This window comes from Engraulis encrasicolus, chromosome 5, assembly GCF_034702125.1.
Source record: "Engraulis encrasicolus isolate BLACKSEA-1 chromosome 5, IST_EnEncr_1.0, whole genome shotgun sequence".
NCBI lineage: Eukaryota > Metazoa > Chordata > Actinopteri > Clupeiformes > Engraulidae > Engraulis > Engraulis encrasicolus.
Window position 1 is genome coordinate 40,350,062 of NC_085861.1, and position 15,912 is coordinate 40,365,973.

General features: G+C 45.6%; 1 protein-coding gene across 1 annotated transcript in view; it reads left to right on the forward strand.

Moving 5' to 3' along the window:
- The first annotated feature begins 13,743 nt into the window (after positions 1-13,743).
- Positions 13,744-15,912, forward strand: part of ntrk1 (neurotrophic tyrosine kinase, receptor, type 1) — a 28,951-nt gene continuing 26,782 nt past the window's right edge. The window contains exon 1 of the mRNA XM_063199899.1: positions 13,744-14,108. Coding sequence (XP_063055969.1) covers positions 13,744-14,108 — 365 coding nt within the window. The remainder of the gene's footprint in view (positions 14,109-15,912) is intronic.

The following is a 15,912-nucleotide window of genomic DNA, read 5'->3' on the forward strand; positions in this document are numbered from 1 at the left end:
GCAAAAAAAAAAAGCTTCATGCACGCTATCCTCCCGACTGCCAAAGAGGATTGAGTTAATACCCGAAATAAACAGGTTTACTGTATTTTTGCAATACTCTTATCCTCTATCGTTGAACATCAATACTACTTAACAGGCCCCACTGAAAAAGCGCAGGTTCAAATGAAAAAATCTATTCTTGTTAATAAATAACAAAATAATTGAGCACAATCATAGCAGAAAAATGGAACGAACATGTGAAAAGAATGGACGCTCGGCATGAATTCTATCAAGGATCATCAAGGGAGGGGTGATCAGTGAATAGCAATCGACCTTGGACCTTCTGTCCATGCTACATTTCATGGGACCTCTATTTTAATGCTTCGTGAACGAAACGGGACTCATCTCTTCCACTACGATTATGTATTGTGCAGGAACATGTAGAATTATTTTTTATATACCTCTGTATAAATGAGGAACCTTTCTGTGGGATGAGCTTTTTTTGAGGGACACTGTTCATTTCCTTTTATGTTGGAAATGAACCAAGAGTAAAATATGATGTTGTGGCTCCACCATGTATGCCTTCCGCAAAAAACATAACCCAACCAATGATGAATCAATATCCAATAATGATTCTGATTGAAAGCAGAATTAAAGCAGCACCGCAAATGAAACCTCAAGACTGACCGTGTTCATGGCATTTTCTCCATTAAAATTGTTGTGTGTAGTTGCTGCACTTTGTCTTTCTAGGTTTGGTGAATAGAAAGTGTGGTAAATACCCTGATGAAGAGTAGAAAACACACAAATTGGCCAGACAGAAAGAGAGATAGACAGAGAGAGAGAGAGAGAGAGAGAGAGAGAGAGAGAGAGAGAGAGAGAGAGAGAGAAAGAGAGAGAAAGAGAGAGAGAGACCTACAACAAAGAGTTTTATGGAGTGGGGATTTAGACGTCTACACCGTCTGAGTCAGAGGGTAAAGAAAACAGAGAGAGTGACTCACAGGCAAGAACTGAAAAACAGACAGGAAAAAAGAAAGAAAAAAAGACAGAGAAATGGACAAATAAAAGATAGGCTGAACAAGAGGAGGGAGGGGGGTAGTCAGGTTGGGATAGGATAGTCGGTGGAGCAGGTGAACAGACCTATAGCCAATGTTGAATGTAAACACACAGAATAGTGAATTGGTTGGCTTCACACTGATAGAAGGACAAACTGCCTAGTGGTGTGAAGAAATCAAAGACAATGAAACAAAAACAGAAATTTAAAAAGTAACATGACACCCTGAGTGTGAGAAGACTCAGGGAGGCAAATAGGCAGGGCTAGGACATGATGAGTAAGAGGTTAGTGTTTGGAGAATAACTGATCAGAAATACAAAAATAATAAGTCAGATCACAAGAAGAGGCATGCTGAATATGAGAGTAAATACACCAACAGGCAGGTGGGTAGACTAGGCTGTAATATGTGGTGGAAAGGGTTGGGTTCTCTGATGGGTCCGGTGTCTGTTAGTCTAGGAGCTGAACTGCTGAACAGACACGAGAGATGACACAACCACATTCAGGCAAGCAGGCAGGCAGGCAGGCAGGCAGGCAGCGAGACTAGGCTATGATGTGGGCTGGGTAGGGCTGAGATGTGTGATGGGATGGGGTGGGTAAGGTGTTTAAAAGGGACCAAAACTGAAAAAGAAAAACAAAGAAGCAGAAACAGAAAAAATGCATGGCACAGTCACAGTTAGACAGGCAGTCAGGCAGACAGACAGGCTGTGATACAGGCTGGGCAGGGCTGGGCTGGGGTGGATATACGTAAGGTAGGTGTTCATTAGTCTTGGGGGCTAACTGCTCATCTCCCCCAGCCAGCCGCTCGGGTTTCAGTTCATCTGCATGAAGACGGCCCCTCTGCTCTGGCCTCGGCTGCCGAGCGAGCCGGGAGAGAGCTGCTAATGAGAGCCCTTGTCTCGGGTTACATCACCCAAAACCCCGTCGAAGCATGCGCCCATCGATCCTGGGTTTACCCCAGTGAGTTTCACTAACACAGACGCGGGGTACAGGCTACACAGGCTGCTGCCCTAGATATTACTATTTGGGTGTTGATGATGGGCTTTTTTCCTGGTAGAGGGGGAGGATTGGTGGGAATGCACAATAAGGCCTGGTGGATAGTGTGGGGTGTGGGCGATGAGGGTTGAAGGTAGTGGTGGTGCTGGTGGTGCTGGTAGTGGAGAAGGCGGCCGTGGTAAGGGAGGGAGGGGGGAATGGAGATCAATCTGAGACGGCAACATCCAACACCCCTGTTTGTCTTTGTAGTATATCGACCCGCGTAAGGGGTTTTGTAGCATCTTGACTGAGATCCTGCTTTATGTATTTAGATAAAGACCATGCAGTTGCCTCTCTCTGGTAGAAGCCAGGTCTAAGGAAAAAAAAAAACATAATATACGCTGATGATATACTAATATTTCACAGTTTTCATTGCTGTGCTAAAATCAGTGCTTAAGCACTTTGTGAGTAGTGATGAGTAAGAATTACATTTATTGCTTTTGTTTAAAGTGATTTACAGTTATTTACAGTTTACAGTGATTTACAGTGAACCCGCCTCCCTTGGTTTGAGCAAACTGGTAGAGGTCAGAAAAGGCTGTGCCGAAGTTTAAACCAAACATTTTCTCAATTTTCTCATTTTCCCAATAGAACGTCTCTGCTTAAACCACGTCACTGCCTTGAACACGCCTCTACCCAAGGCCATTGGAGCTGCTGAAAGTTGATTGCTTCCCGACAAAGTTGGTAGAGTTCCCGATTTCTCCAGAGCTCAGAAATTATATTTGTATTGCTCCCAGCCTGACTAGAAGCAACGCCGAAGGTGTGGCGTCACTAGGAAGGTGTGGCCTGGCTATTAGACCACAGCCAGGGGCGGACATCCTGGGTTCAGAAAGTAAAAACTCCACCACATATTTACACTAGCCTTACTACCACACCACTTTAAGGAGCACTCCTGCCAATTTCAATATGCTGTTGTATTGCTCACGCTACCCTTGACTTGTCAGTGATGCTGCATTTTTTGGATCAGCCCTTTCCGAGATGTGAGCTATTCTAATGGGGGCAGCTTTTGTTTACATTTAAAAAAATGAACCTAGGCCTACTTCAAATATTTTCCCAAAAGGTATCGCTGTTTGCTAGTTGTCTGCTGATGTTGCATAACCTTTTGGATGTTTTTGGGAATAAATAAATGAATTGAAATTGAAATGTAAACAAACACCTGCCCCCATTACAATGACAATGACAATGATCTCAGAAAAGGCTGAAAGGTGACAAGTCCAGGTTAGTGTGAGCATTACCACTGCATGTTGAAATTGGCTGAACTTATCCTTTAAACCGGCTTGATGAATTCATTACAAGTAACACCTGTGTTAACAACAAGACAGGAAGAAGGAATATAAAGCAGGACTTTTACTTTCTCAACCCACTTTGTCTGCCCCTGATCTCACCTGCAAACACACTTTTGATTCCTTTCGCTGCCCTTTGACTTCCCACCTGGGATTATTTTGATTCTAATAAAATGGTGAAAGGTGCGCCCTGGCTACGGTACATGATACTAGATTAGATGTTAGAGACTGTTCAACTTGATACTGACCTGTGAGTGGTATGGGCAATGGCTGTGTGATTGCACATGTTTTTAAAAGCACTTTTAGGGCTGGCTGTCTATCTAGAGCCATATAGAGACAATGCTGCTGTCTGTGACCTTGAGCAACAAGTAGATAGGTATGTGCCGCTCCAGCTGCTTACTGAGCTTCACTGAGTGAATGAGGCTCCCACACATTGCCAGTATGGTGGTATAAAAACTGTGTGCATCTCTGTATGTGTGTGTGTGTGTGTGTGTGTGTGTGTGTGTGTGTGTGTGTGTGTGTGTGTGTGTGTGTGTGTGTGTGTGTGTGTGTGTGTGTGTGTGTGTGTGTCTGTGTGTGTGTCTGTGTGTGTGTGAATGTCCTCATGTTCTGTCTGACAATGCTTTCATACTTGCCCAGATTCATGAAGAGGAGAGAGAGGATGAGGACAGTGAAACAGGATTCAGAACATAGTGCAGTAAACAGACACCCCTAGAAGGTATAGTATAATCCCCAAACGTTACCCTAGCAAGGCCACCTATACCAGTAGATTTAGGCCAGGGTTTCCCAAACTGTGGTGCGTGCACCCCTAGGGGTGCGTGGCCTGCCACAAGGGGGTGCGTGAGCTGAATTGAGCAATGGCGGAAATGTGTGTTTTTATACAGCATTAATGAAAATGAAGTACTTTTTAATTGTATGGTGAATTGTATGCTTGAATAAACATCAAGTCTATTGGAAATGAGGATTCCCCAAATTACTTTAAATAATGTGCAATGATTTTTGCAGTGAAGCCATATTTGAGTGACCATCAGCACGACAAAACATTCGCTTAGGGGGTGCGCGAACCGCATTGAAATGTACTAGGGGGTACGCAAGGGAAAAAGTTTGGGAACCACTGATTTAGGCCAAGCCCCTGCATACATGGTTCATCAGGACACACAATTTTTTTCTGCTCACCCCCTTTCACAACCATAGTCTAGGTTTGTGAGTCAATGCCCCACAGGTATATACTGTGTTTAAAAAATAGCGATAATAGTAGTAATTTTCAGAGATTCAATGGATTACAATGCAGTTCTTAACTGATGGAAATATTGTTTGCTTTATCTTGGTGTGCTTTAGTTATTCAGTCTTAAATAATTCATCAATAATGATTTTTCAGTTTAATCATTAAAATAATTTTAGCTAGAGGCCCATTCATACCCTACAGACAAATCCGGATATGTGTGGAATGTTTCAGACTTTCTAGTAGCGTTGATCGTAGTTTGACACAACATTGAGCAGATAGTAGATGAAACGGATAGAATCTGTAAAAGCTTGCCACACATCAATGACAAATGGAGGTATAAAGTCATTGATGAATACAACGTGTGAACGGAAATGTACAGTAACTGACCAAAAATAGTGATTCTCTACGAATCAGGCTTCAAAGGTTGTATTTGAATTCCGTCTACCGCCTGCATGCAACAGAAAATACAACAACCAATGATTCAGGCTTCAAAAGTTATATTTGAAAAATACAACAACCAATGATTCAGGCTTCAAAAGTTATATTTGAAATCCCTCGGCAGTCTGCATGCAGCAGAAAAATACGACAACCAATCAGTGAAATGAATAAAGATGCGAAACAGGAAGCACTTTACATGAGAATCACAGAAGAGTCTTCAGATGACCATGAAAATTCATTCACACCTAATGGATGGTCTCTACTATCCCCAGCAGTGAATGGCATTTGCTTCCACAAGGGTTGTCTAGCAGGGTTAGGATAACACGTGTCTCAGTCTCCAAAGTCTTCATAGTCTTGCCTGCAGCATTAAAGGGTAATTTAAAATTGTTCAATTTCTGACACTGGACATGGAAATAAACAATGTTCTAGCTTGTTCCTGTTTTACACATCAGTCACAGACTTGATTCTCTGTCTCTCTCTCTCTCTCTCTCTCTCTCTCTCTCTCTCTCTCTCTCTCTCTCTCTCTCTCTCTCTCTCCCTCTCTCTTCCACTTCCATTCTTTATCCTCCCTCCATCCCTCTCCACCCATATCCACCCGGTCCCTAATCAGTGCAGAGGGCCTTGGACAGCTCTGCAACACGCCCAGTGGTGGTGGTGGGTGCCGCACATTAACCACTCTGTGTGTAAAAGCCTTTCCTTGTACCTGGTCCAACAGGGCTTTTACTCAGTTTCATTCGCCTCTCCAAAGGCTCTCTCGCAGCAGAAAATTGAAGTGTATAGAGTATTGTTCCCATGTTAGACAGGCCTTGGCCAGTTCGCTCAGGCTATAGCCTACCTGTCTGTCTGTCTGCTCCGGCAATCTTCTTGCCGCACTTTGGAGGAGACGTGGAAAAAAATGGGCACTCTTTTATTAATCTCCATGCTTTAAATAAGCTCAGCCATTAATGGCTATTCTTGAGAGGCGTTTTTAGAGAGACGTGTGGAATTAGCCGTCATGTAGTGATTAGAGGAGTGCAATTAATTTACTGACCACTTGAAGGTCTTTTGACAAGTCCTCTCATTCTCTTTTTTTCTCCCTTACCTCCTTTGTCTCGCTGCAGACTTTTTTCACTCTTTCTGTGTTACTTTTGAAGAAATATTATTAACATTATGTGTAATACTTATAACAAGAAAAATACGAGTTGACTGTTGATGATTGTTATTACATTTACTCCGTACAGTGGCTGCTTACAGCCCACTGAGAACCAAACTGTTGCGAGTCATCAATTACGTCTGTCCTCCTCCATGTGAAAGCGACGGATCTGGGGGAGGGGAGGACGAAAAAGAGATTAGCCATTTTGTGCACCATCACTCATGTCATGGGGGCAACGGGCTATTCTGAATAGAGCCACGCAACAGCTCTCGGTGACAACCTGTTAAGACGATTTGTCCCCTGACCTTCCTCTCACTTTTCACTCATGGTTGGGCTGTCGGCTCATGGGGAACATTCAGGGGAATAGGAGCGTTTTGGGACATGGTGATGTGGAAGCCAGCAGGGTGGGACACAAAAGGGTCAGTTGTTTCGGGTCCAAGGAGAGAGGGGGACCCAAAATTGGCTTTTGATTACATTGTACGTTTTCAGATGACTTTGTCCTGAGCCCAGCAAAAACTATGACCAGCCCTGCATAGTGGTATGGTGGTCCTCCAATCCCACCACATAGGTCTGCTGGCCACAATCAAAAGAGTCCTCTGTGCCCCTGTACCCCAGGCTACTGTGACGTCCAACCCAAAGTCTCACAATCCATCATCCTCCGACTAGAGGGTTGGAGACTTGGGAGTACTGCTATCTGCCTGCTTGTTCTCCACTGGACACTGGACAATGTAAAGAAATACAAGACAGAGAGGAAGCTGTGGCACAGTCTCATGTTTTTACGTATAAAAGGCGAAAAAGGACTGACCATCGCGATTTGAGCTTCATGGTTGTCATCAGCATATGGAATTACCAGCCTGAATCAGGCTGCCTGATACATCCTGTGCTGGGCGGTACACTGCGTTTAGTGTCCAGGTCGGTCTGTCCAACCTGCCTATTCTTAAAACAAAAGCTACATTAGTGGTGCTTTGACACCCCCATGAATTAGCTAGCTCATGACCATTTTATAAACGTAGCCTCTTACTGCAGATGGGGTCATCAGCGGGCCTATACACTACTTGCTGAAAATAATTAACTACATCATAACAGCATTGCTAAGACTGCCTTAAGTAACATATTAAGACAAAGCCATTAGAATTTTGGTGACAGTAGGGTTATAACACAGGCTCTGCACTAAGGGGTTAATATTGCGATATGTCTTCCTAAATGAGTGCAAGTGTACTGTAGAGTTATGCTTTCTAGCCCTGCGCAACACTCTGTTTCGACCGCTCAATCTGGGAACGCTGTGTTTGTGCTTCCATACAAGCCTTGTGACAAGCCAAAACAATCTGGCTGGCTGCATTCAGGAATCGTTTCTTTGCAAGGGAATGAAACAAGGTTAACGTCAATCAGACATTTTTTTTATGAATAGCTGACGGCAGGAGAACTGACTGAAAATTATCTGACGAGTCACAGCTGCCTTTACAAAGTTGTGGTTGTCTGTATATGCAAGGGAAATGTAGCCATATTTTGGTGATGCTGTATTTGGATGTGAGAAGGTGGTCTCTTACTGTGTTACTGATTTTAATGACAGGGAACTGTGTGCAGCTATGAACATTTATTTTACATTATTATTGGAACTTCAGCACACTGTGTGAGGCTCGGAACAAGCAGGAGTGACTCTCACACCTGCATAATTTCTCCTTTCCATTTGCGACAGGGGAGCATGTAACCTGACTCTCGCATCTTCATTACTTTGAATGGAAGGTTGCCACTTGGGTACCACTGTCAGCGCTGGGGGCTGAGCACCCCTAAAGATCAGATTCTGGGATTGCTCCTGCTACATATTCATCACATGAAGTAGTGGTGCGACTGTCTGATTGTATAATGTCCAGTAGTACCATATAGATTAGTTTGAGACAGAGGGGGGGCATAGGGGCCAGGAACCCCCGGCCTCACCACTTGGGGGGGCCCCCTGCCAGTGGCTTTCGATTGCCAAACATCTTGTAGGGGCCCCATTCTACGATATTTCATGGGCCCAACACCTCTGACACATCTCCCGCCCCCCCTGTCCCAATATCAGTGCTCCGCCCCTGTCTGAGACCCCCCTTCCTATTGGAGGTTTGGTAGATCAAACTCATCAATCTCCAAGTTTGGTGTGTCAGCCAATCTAGTTTAAGTTTAGGTTTGAGGTTATTAGTTTTAAAAAGGGACAATGCACAATAAAACATTCATCTTGGTTTTTCTTGATTGTTAACACACAATTTCTGGTACTTTTTAAAATATATATTTTTATTGGATTTTTGCCTTTATTTGATAGGACAGTGAAGACGTTGACAGGAAGCAAGTGGGGAGAGAGAGATGGGGAAGGGTCGGCAAAGGACCCAGGCCAGAATCGGACCCGGGTCAGTCGCGTAGCAGACGAGTGCCCTACCGTTAGCGTCACGGTAGGGCCCACATTCTCTGGAACTTGACACACAATTCTCAAAACATCTCATCCATTTACCAAACCCATGAACCACTGCTACTGAATGTCAAACATAATTTTACATTTTTTGCGCTTTTTTCACATTTCAGTTCTAAAAAGTGGTTTAACAAAACACACTAAATACTTTTTTTCATACTTTTGTCATGGAACACACTGCCATTCAACATGCTAAAATCAATTGCCATACTATGTGCACTTCCTCGTCACATGGGCAAACTGCTTTCACACCTGTTTACAATCAGAAATCATCACTCTGGACACACATTACATGTGATTTTGATGAACATATGCATGAATGTAGTGAGTGCACAATTTTTGGAGTGTTAAAATATGTATTACTAAAAATTACTTTCATGTGGTTAGCCGCTATTTTACAGTAAATTAGTGCAACTATTTTTCAGTGTCAGAAAAATAAGTAAAATCAATTCATTGCCAGACATCTGTTTAATCTAAAAACAATATTTTAGTATTTTACAACAGGAATATACCCTCTGTAGAAAGTTATACACTGACCAAAATAGGCTTGGGATATGCTTGCTTCAGGACACATGCTCGGGCACATTTCATGCACAAACGTGTTGCCAGGCAAATTTTATGTCAATTTTGCATGCAGGAGGACATCTCACACAAGGTACGCAGACGCATGCGTACGGGGCAATATTGACAAAGAAAAATTGCAAGGGGCGATCTTCTGAACTTGTTGAGTTCGGAGTATGCACTTATGAGTGTGCACTGGATCACATGCAGTTCCATGTGCAATTTAAGGCCCACAGCAAGCTTATCCCCGGCCATAGGTCTACTGTACGTCATGCTGAGTGTAGTGTTTTACTACATGCACACTAGTGTCCTAATGGTTCATATGAGTGTGAATTCAAATGATGGCGTCTGGTTTGTCATATGATAACATTTTTTGTACATTGTTTTGAGACAAGACATTCATTTTGCAGGAGAAGTGAGGGGTTTTGCCCGTTGTGTGAGACTTTTTGGATTTGTGTGTGGAGTTTTTGGAATTTGAGACATGATTCCCTATCGTCCCATTGGCAGGTAGAATGAAGTATGCAGCTGCAACTAATATGCAAATGTGAGCATGATGCCTTTGACGGCAGGACAGTGCCCTCATTAGAGGTGGATAATGAAGGTAGGATAGGACAGCGAGTGGGAGGGGCAGGTCTGCGTAATCTGATTATTCGCTGCTCCAATTGGCTATTTTGGTCGGCGTATCCTGTTCAACCCCCTCATTATGACAGCAGCTTCCTATGACAACTAACCATGCTAATGCTTCATTTGGAGCCCACGGAAAGTGGAGGCTGTGTGTGTGTGCATGTGTGTGTGTGTGTGTGTGTGTGTGTGTGTGTGTGTGTGTGTGTGTGTGTGTGTGTCTGTGTGTGTGGGTGCACTCGCGCGCCTGTGCGAGCGTGTGTGTGTGTGTGTGTGTGTGTGTGTGTGTGTGTGTGTGTGTGTGTGTGTGTGTGTGCGTGCGTGCGTGCGTGTTTGTGTGTATGTATGTACAGTATGCATGTATGTATGTACATATGTGTACAGCCTGTGTGAGTGGTGGTTTATTGCTCTTTCAGTTGATTCCAGTTTATTTTTCTTTTTTCTATGTCAATATCAGGACACAGGGCTGGACTGGCCATCTGGCATAGCGGGCATTTCCCTTGTAGGCCCCTATTTTCAGATTATTTTTTTTACATTTCTGAAAATAGGGCCACGAGGGCAGTGAGTCAGTTCTGCGGCACTAATTATGAGGGGCCCCTTTAATTCAAAAGTGCCAGGGCGTATTTCTCCCCCAGTCCAGCCCTGTCAGGACACTCAAGGTTTTTATGTTTGCTTAAGGTGCAAAAGATGCCAATAAGTATATTAAGACTTCCAGTTAAGTGCATTTGGTAATTTTCCTCCTCATTCAATGGAGAAAATACTGAGAATTTTTAATAGTTCAAAAAGGGGGGGAAAAATCGAAGCTCACCTGCCAGTTGACAAAAATGTGCTGACCGTGACGGGCTATAGATCTGGCAAAAACATAAAAGTTGTTGCCGTAAGCCACTTCTGATGCACACACTAGAAAACACCACCCAAAACAGCACAGATTGCAAGGACCAATGTAGAGAACAAAGATAGTAGAAATCAAAATTGCTGGGGAAAATTGTCATCAAAATTGTCTTGAAAGCCTCTCTTTTGCCCCGAGAGGAGACAAGGAGTGAAAGTCAACTGCGGCTGACATCGACTTGCAAGCAAGCAAGCAGGCAAGCACTTCCATAGATGGGCCGGGGCCCTGAGGAGGCCAGGATGCATTTTGAGGAAGTCGTGAGGCATCCCTGATGTCCTGATTGGTGCATCAAAAAAGGCAATTCAGCTCTTGCCAGTAATTACATGGTCAGGGCAATATGACCTTACTCCTGCCTGCTCTGTTGTGACTAAGAGGCAGGGGTGCCGACAGGGGGGGACAAAGGGGGTAGTTGTCCCGGGCCCAAGGAGAGAGGGGTCCCAGAATTCAGTCCTCATCACATTTTATCTATTGGGCTGAGGGGCCCTTTCAGATGACTTTGTCCTGTTCCCAGTCAAAGCTGTCAGCAGCCCTGCTCAGAGGCATGGGGGTTTGGAGTGGAGTGGAGTTAGAGTGGGGTTGCTGAGGTGTTGGTTGTGGTGGTGGTAGTTGTGATCTGGGAAGCTGACCGGGCGGCGGTGGGGGGAGGGGTATGGTTAAAGTGGCCGGTTGTCCCGGGCCCAGGAAGAGAGGGATGCACAGAACTGGATGAGGCATTGTTTATATTGACCAGGGGTGGGGGCTTATACATGACTTTGTCCTGGGCCTGGCCAAAGCTGTCACTTACAACCGTGCTGGTGTGGTGTGACTAAGAAGCATGGGAGTTTAGAGTGGCTTTGGATTAGGGTTGCTGTGGTGTTGGTGGTGGTCCTGGTGGTTATGGTGTGGTGATGGTGATGGTGATGGTGATGGTGATGGTGATAGTGAAGGAGGGGTGTTCTAGTATTTCTCCTGAAAGGGAGGGCCGACCTCAGAGCCACAGAGCTCCTGGCCATGGGGCCGGCTGTGCTCCTCTCCACAGCTTCAGTGCCACAACCCACTCCACAGACTCAGTGACTCAGAGACCCAACGTTCAGGAGCTTGTGCAACACTCAAAGTGTGTGTGCGCGTCTTTTTATTTTGAATCCCGCTGTGCAGCTCTTTGCCAATTTTTTTTCAGCAGAGTGAAAGAAAGACTGTCTCTGTAGTACTGTATGTGTGTGAGGGTTCATTTCAGGAGGAGCATTATTGAAGTGTCACTGGTAGTGTCACTCACTGGTTTCAAGGATACATCACATCATTGCCTCAGGGTTTGGGGGTGATGAATTGAAGTGATTGAATTGAATCTTTGCACAAGTCTCTCTCTCTCTGTCTGTGTGTGAGCGCGTGCATGCATGTGGGCGCATGCGTGTGTGTGCGTGTGCGTGTGCGTGTGTGTGCGTGTGTGGGTGCTTTCATGTACATGTATGTGTACCTGTGTGGGTGTGCATGTGTGATTTTCAGATACTTGCTTAACTGAAAAGAAACTGAACAGCAAACAAAATGAGCAGGACAGCAAACAAGATGAACTGAACAGCAAACAAACAGAACAGGGACGCACATAATGTAGAAAAATCTACAACTCTGAAATGTTATCGCCTTGATAGATCTACACAGGGCCAGTAGTGCGTAGTTAAATCTTCCCTCATGCTCACGGCACTTTATAGTGTTTATTGAAAGGGAGTGCTCTCTCTCTCTCTCTCTCTCTCTCTCTCTCTCTCTCTCTCTCTCTCTCTCTCTCTCTCTCTCTCTCTCTCTCTCTCTCTCTCTCTCTCTCTCTCTCTCTCTCTCTCTCTCTCTCTCTCTCTCTCTCTCTCTCTCTCTCTCTTTCTCTCTCTCTCTCTTTCTCTCTACTCTGCCTCTAGCAGATGGCCTCACTGCCAGTGAACCTTTCCTCCAAAACAAACTCATCCTCCTCCTCCTCCTCCTCCTCCTCCACCTCCTCCAATGTTGACCATTACCCCTCCCCTCCCTGGCTGTTGGGGTCCACCAGGCTTTGGCCACAAAAACTGGGACGGGACATGTCCCACTGCATGATGGACCGCTGTCTCCCTCCCTCCCCCTCTCTCTCTCTCTCTCTCTCTCTCTCTCTCTCTCTCTCTCTCTCTCTCTCTCTCTCTCTCTCTCTCTCTCTCTCTCTCTCTACTGATTCCCCTGACTTTCTTTACTTTCTTTCGTTCTCACCATTGCTCCATCTCTCTCTTTCTCTTTTTTCCCCTCACTCCTGTCATTCCCTCTCTCCTACCACCCTGTCTCTTGAAGGTGTCTGGTGACCACCACTGCTCTGCTTTTTCCTACACACGCACACACACACACACACACACACACACACACACACACACACACACACACACACACACACACACACACACACACACACACACACACACACACACACACACACACACACACACACACACACACACACACACACACACACACACACATATAGCAGTCAACTAATGGACTAGCTTGCCCCTCCCTCCCATCCTGTGACTGGGAGGCTGCGAGAGGAGAGTGGAGGAGAGTGGAGGAGGCAACAGCCCACTGGTCCCCTGGGCCCTTCTTCACTCCTGCTGCTGCTACTACCAGCACTACTGCTGCTGCTGCTGCTGCTGCTCTAACTGCTGCTCCGGCTGCTACTGCGGCTCAATACCTCAGTGCCTGCCTGGGATCAGGACCCCCGGACTGCCTGCCTGCCTGCCTGCCTGCCTGTCTCTGTGTCTCTGTGTCTCTGTGTTCCTCCCTGCCTGGCTGAGGAAGGAGAGAGGAGAGAGGAGCGGGACCAGTCAGTGGGACAAACCGGCGACGACTTCTACTGTCGCTGGTGTCTTGTGTTTTGTTGCGTTGGTGATTTGTCTGTTGGGACGGAGAGGAGAAGAACCCAGAAGAAGAAGAAGAAGAAGAAGAAGAAGAAGAAGAAGGTGGAAGACGAAGAAGGTGGCTCCACGCTGCTGCGAGGAGAACCAACTGATCACGCACACAAGATTAGCCGTTCTTCTGCCATTTATCAGCTAGGCCTTCCCACGTCCACCCCCTCCTCCCCAGGGGTCGAGGTTAAGGGCTGAGGGGTTATTACCATGACTCCTGTTGCTCCTACTGCTACCACTACCACTGCTACACCCATTGGTGGCTCACCAGCATCGTTGTGGGCCAGGCTGAGAGTTATGATGGCTTCTACTACTACCACTACTACTACTACTACTAGGTCACCACCAAGGCGGGCCAAGCGAGTTCAGGCTGTGACGCTGGGCCCACGGTGCCCGGTGTGGGCATTGGTGGTGACGGTGGCGGCGCTGGTGGTGTGCCAGGCCGGGCCGGCCCTGAGCGCGTGCCCGCCGGGCTGCTCCTGCTTCTTCGCCATGCTCCAGTGTCTGGAGGGCCGAGCCGGCGTCACCGGCATCCCTGCGCTGGCCTCACAGGAGAGCGAGAACATCACCGAAATGTGAGTGTGTGTGTGTGTGTGTGTGTGTGTGTGTGTGTGTGTGTGTGTGTGTGTGTGTGTGTGTGTGTGTGTGTGTCTCTGTGTGTGTGTGTGTGTGTGTGCATGTGTGCATGCATGTGTGAGGTTGAATGTGTGTGTAAGGTTGAACAGGTGTAACTGATGACTGTATGTGAGAACTTTGCCAAAACGTGAATGCTTGTCTGTTTATGTGACCTATATGAAGACGTGTAGGCCTATAGATGTTTTATTCATGTTGGTGCTGTGTGTGTGTGTGTGTGTCTGTGTGTGTGTGTGTGTGTGTGTGTGTGTGTAGTAGAGTATATGCATGTGACCTATACAGCTGGAAGACTTGTAGAGATATGTGTGATTTGTACAGTAGCATAAACGTGTGAGCTCATATTGTGTGTATGTACTGTTGAACAGCTGCATGTGTATGTTTGCTTTACATATACAACTAAACGATACATACTGTATGAGTTGATGCTTCTATGCAACGTGAGTTTGTGTAAGAGCGTTAAGTTATATGCGTGGTTGGACAAATGTCACCAGTGGGAAATGTGTATGTGTGTGACAGCTTGCCTTACCTACTGGATGACATGTGTCTCACAGGCCGTAAGTGGGTGAGTGAGTGGCTAGAAAGGTGTGTAATGTAAATGTGAATCTGTTTGTCATCTGAACAATTTTTTGTATGTGGGTAGTTTCTTTATGTGTGTGCGTTTGTGTACTAAGACTAAGAGTCACTGGCTCTGTATGGGTGTGTTTGATTCAGAGGTACATCTTGTCACCAGGCTAGGCAGGCAGCCGCTTGGGGCCCCCATGCCATTAGATCGTTAACAACAGCTCAACTTTAAACCATAATAGTGGCAATTTGTTTCGAACGTTCATTTCTTCTGGTTTTTGCTCGGGGCCCCCACTGACACTAGAATCGCCGCCTCTGGTTTGATGTGGTGTTACTGCATGGGATAAAATGCGGGTGTTAGTTCCACCTGTGCCTTTTGAGTTACGTGTACGTTTAGGCACTGGAGTGCATGTGTATAGGTGGATGTGTGTGCATGTATGGATGGGTGTACTGTACAGTATGTGTGTGGTTTGAGAAGTGTTAGAGGGGTCAAATAGCAAGCTTCTACAGATGACATCATCACGTAGCTAGCTATCATTTCATTTAGCCTGGAACTGAAGAGGTTCTTGATACCAATTGGTGCTAAAGTGGTGTGAGAGTTGTTGCCTTTGTGGCTCATTAGCTTGGCACCATTTCATTATCCCTTCACATTCACATTTTGTTTTGTTGTTGATACAGCCTGAAACAACAAGTGTTGTGCTAGCTTGGCAGGGTCGCTATGGGGCTAGTAAAAAAAAAGGCCAATGCAGAAGAACTGGGAGTTCAATCAAGGCGATTGGTATCCAATGGGCTTTATGCATGGGGTGGGGGAGAAGAAATATGGCGTTATTGATTTAAATACACCCCATTTTAAAATGCACATGTTAATCCCGTGGCAGCCGCTATGTCACGATTTGTTCCTTTCTAATCAACCAATCTCGTAACAGCAGAGCTTGCACAAAGAATGACTACAAACTGGCTTGGGCCTCTTCCAGGAATGAACAACTTTGACTGTCTCTAATGATTCAAATATGTGTTTGCCAACGTATATATATTACTCACAAGACCATTTGATGAGGATTTTTGCTCGAATCGTTGATTAAGTTACTTTCGTTGCTAAGATAGGAGTGCCACCCTCCATCCTTGTTGCAGCTAGAATTTCAGCCAAGATCAAGAGGCGATATCACGCTGTGGACCATGATATTG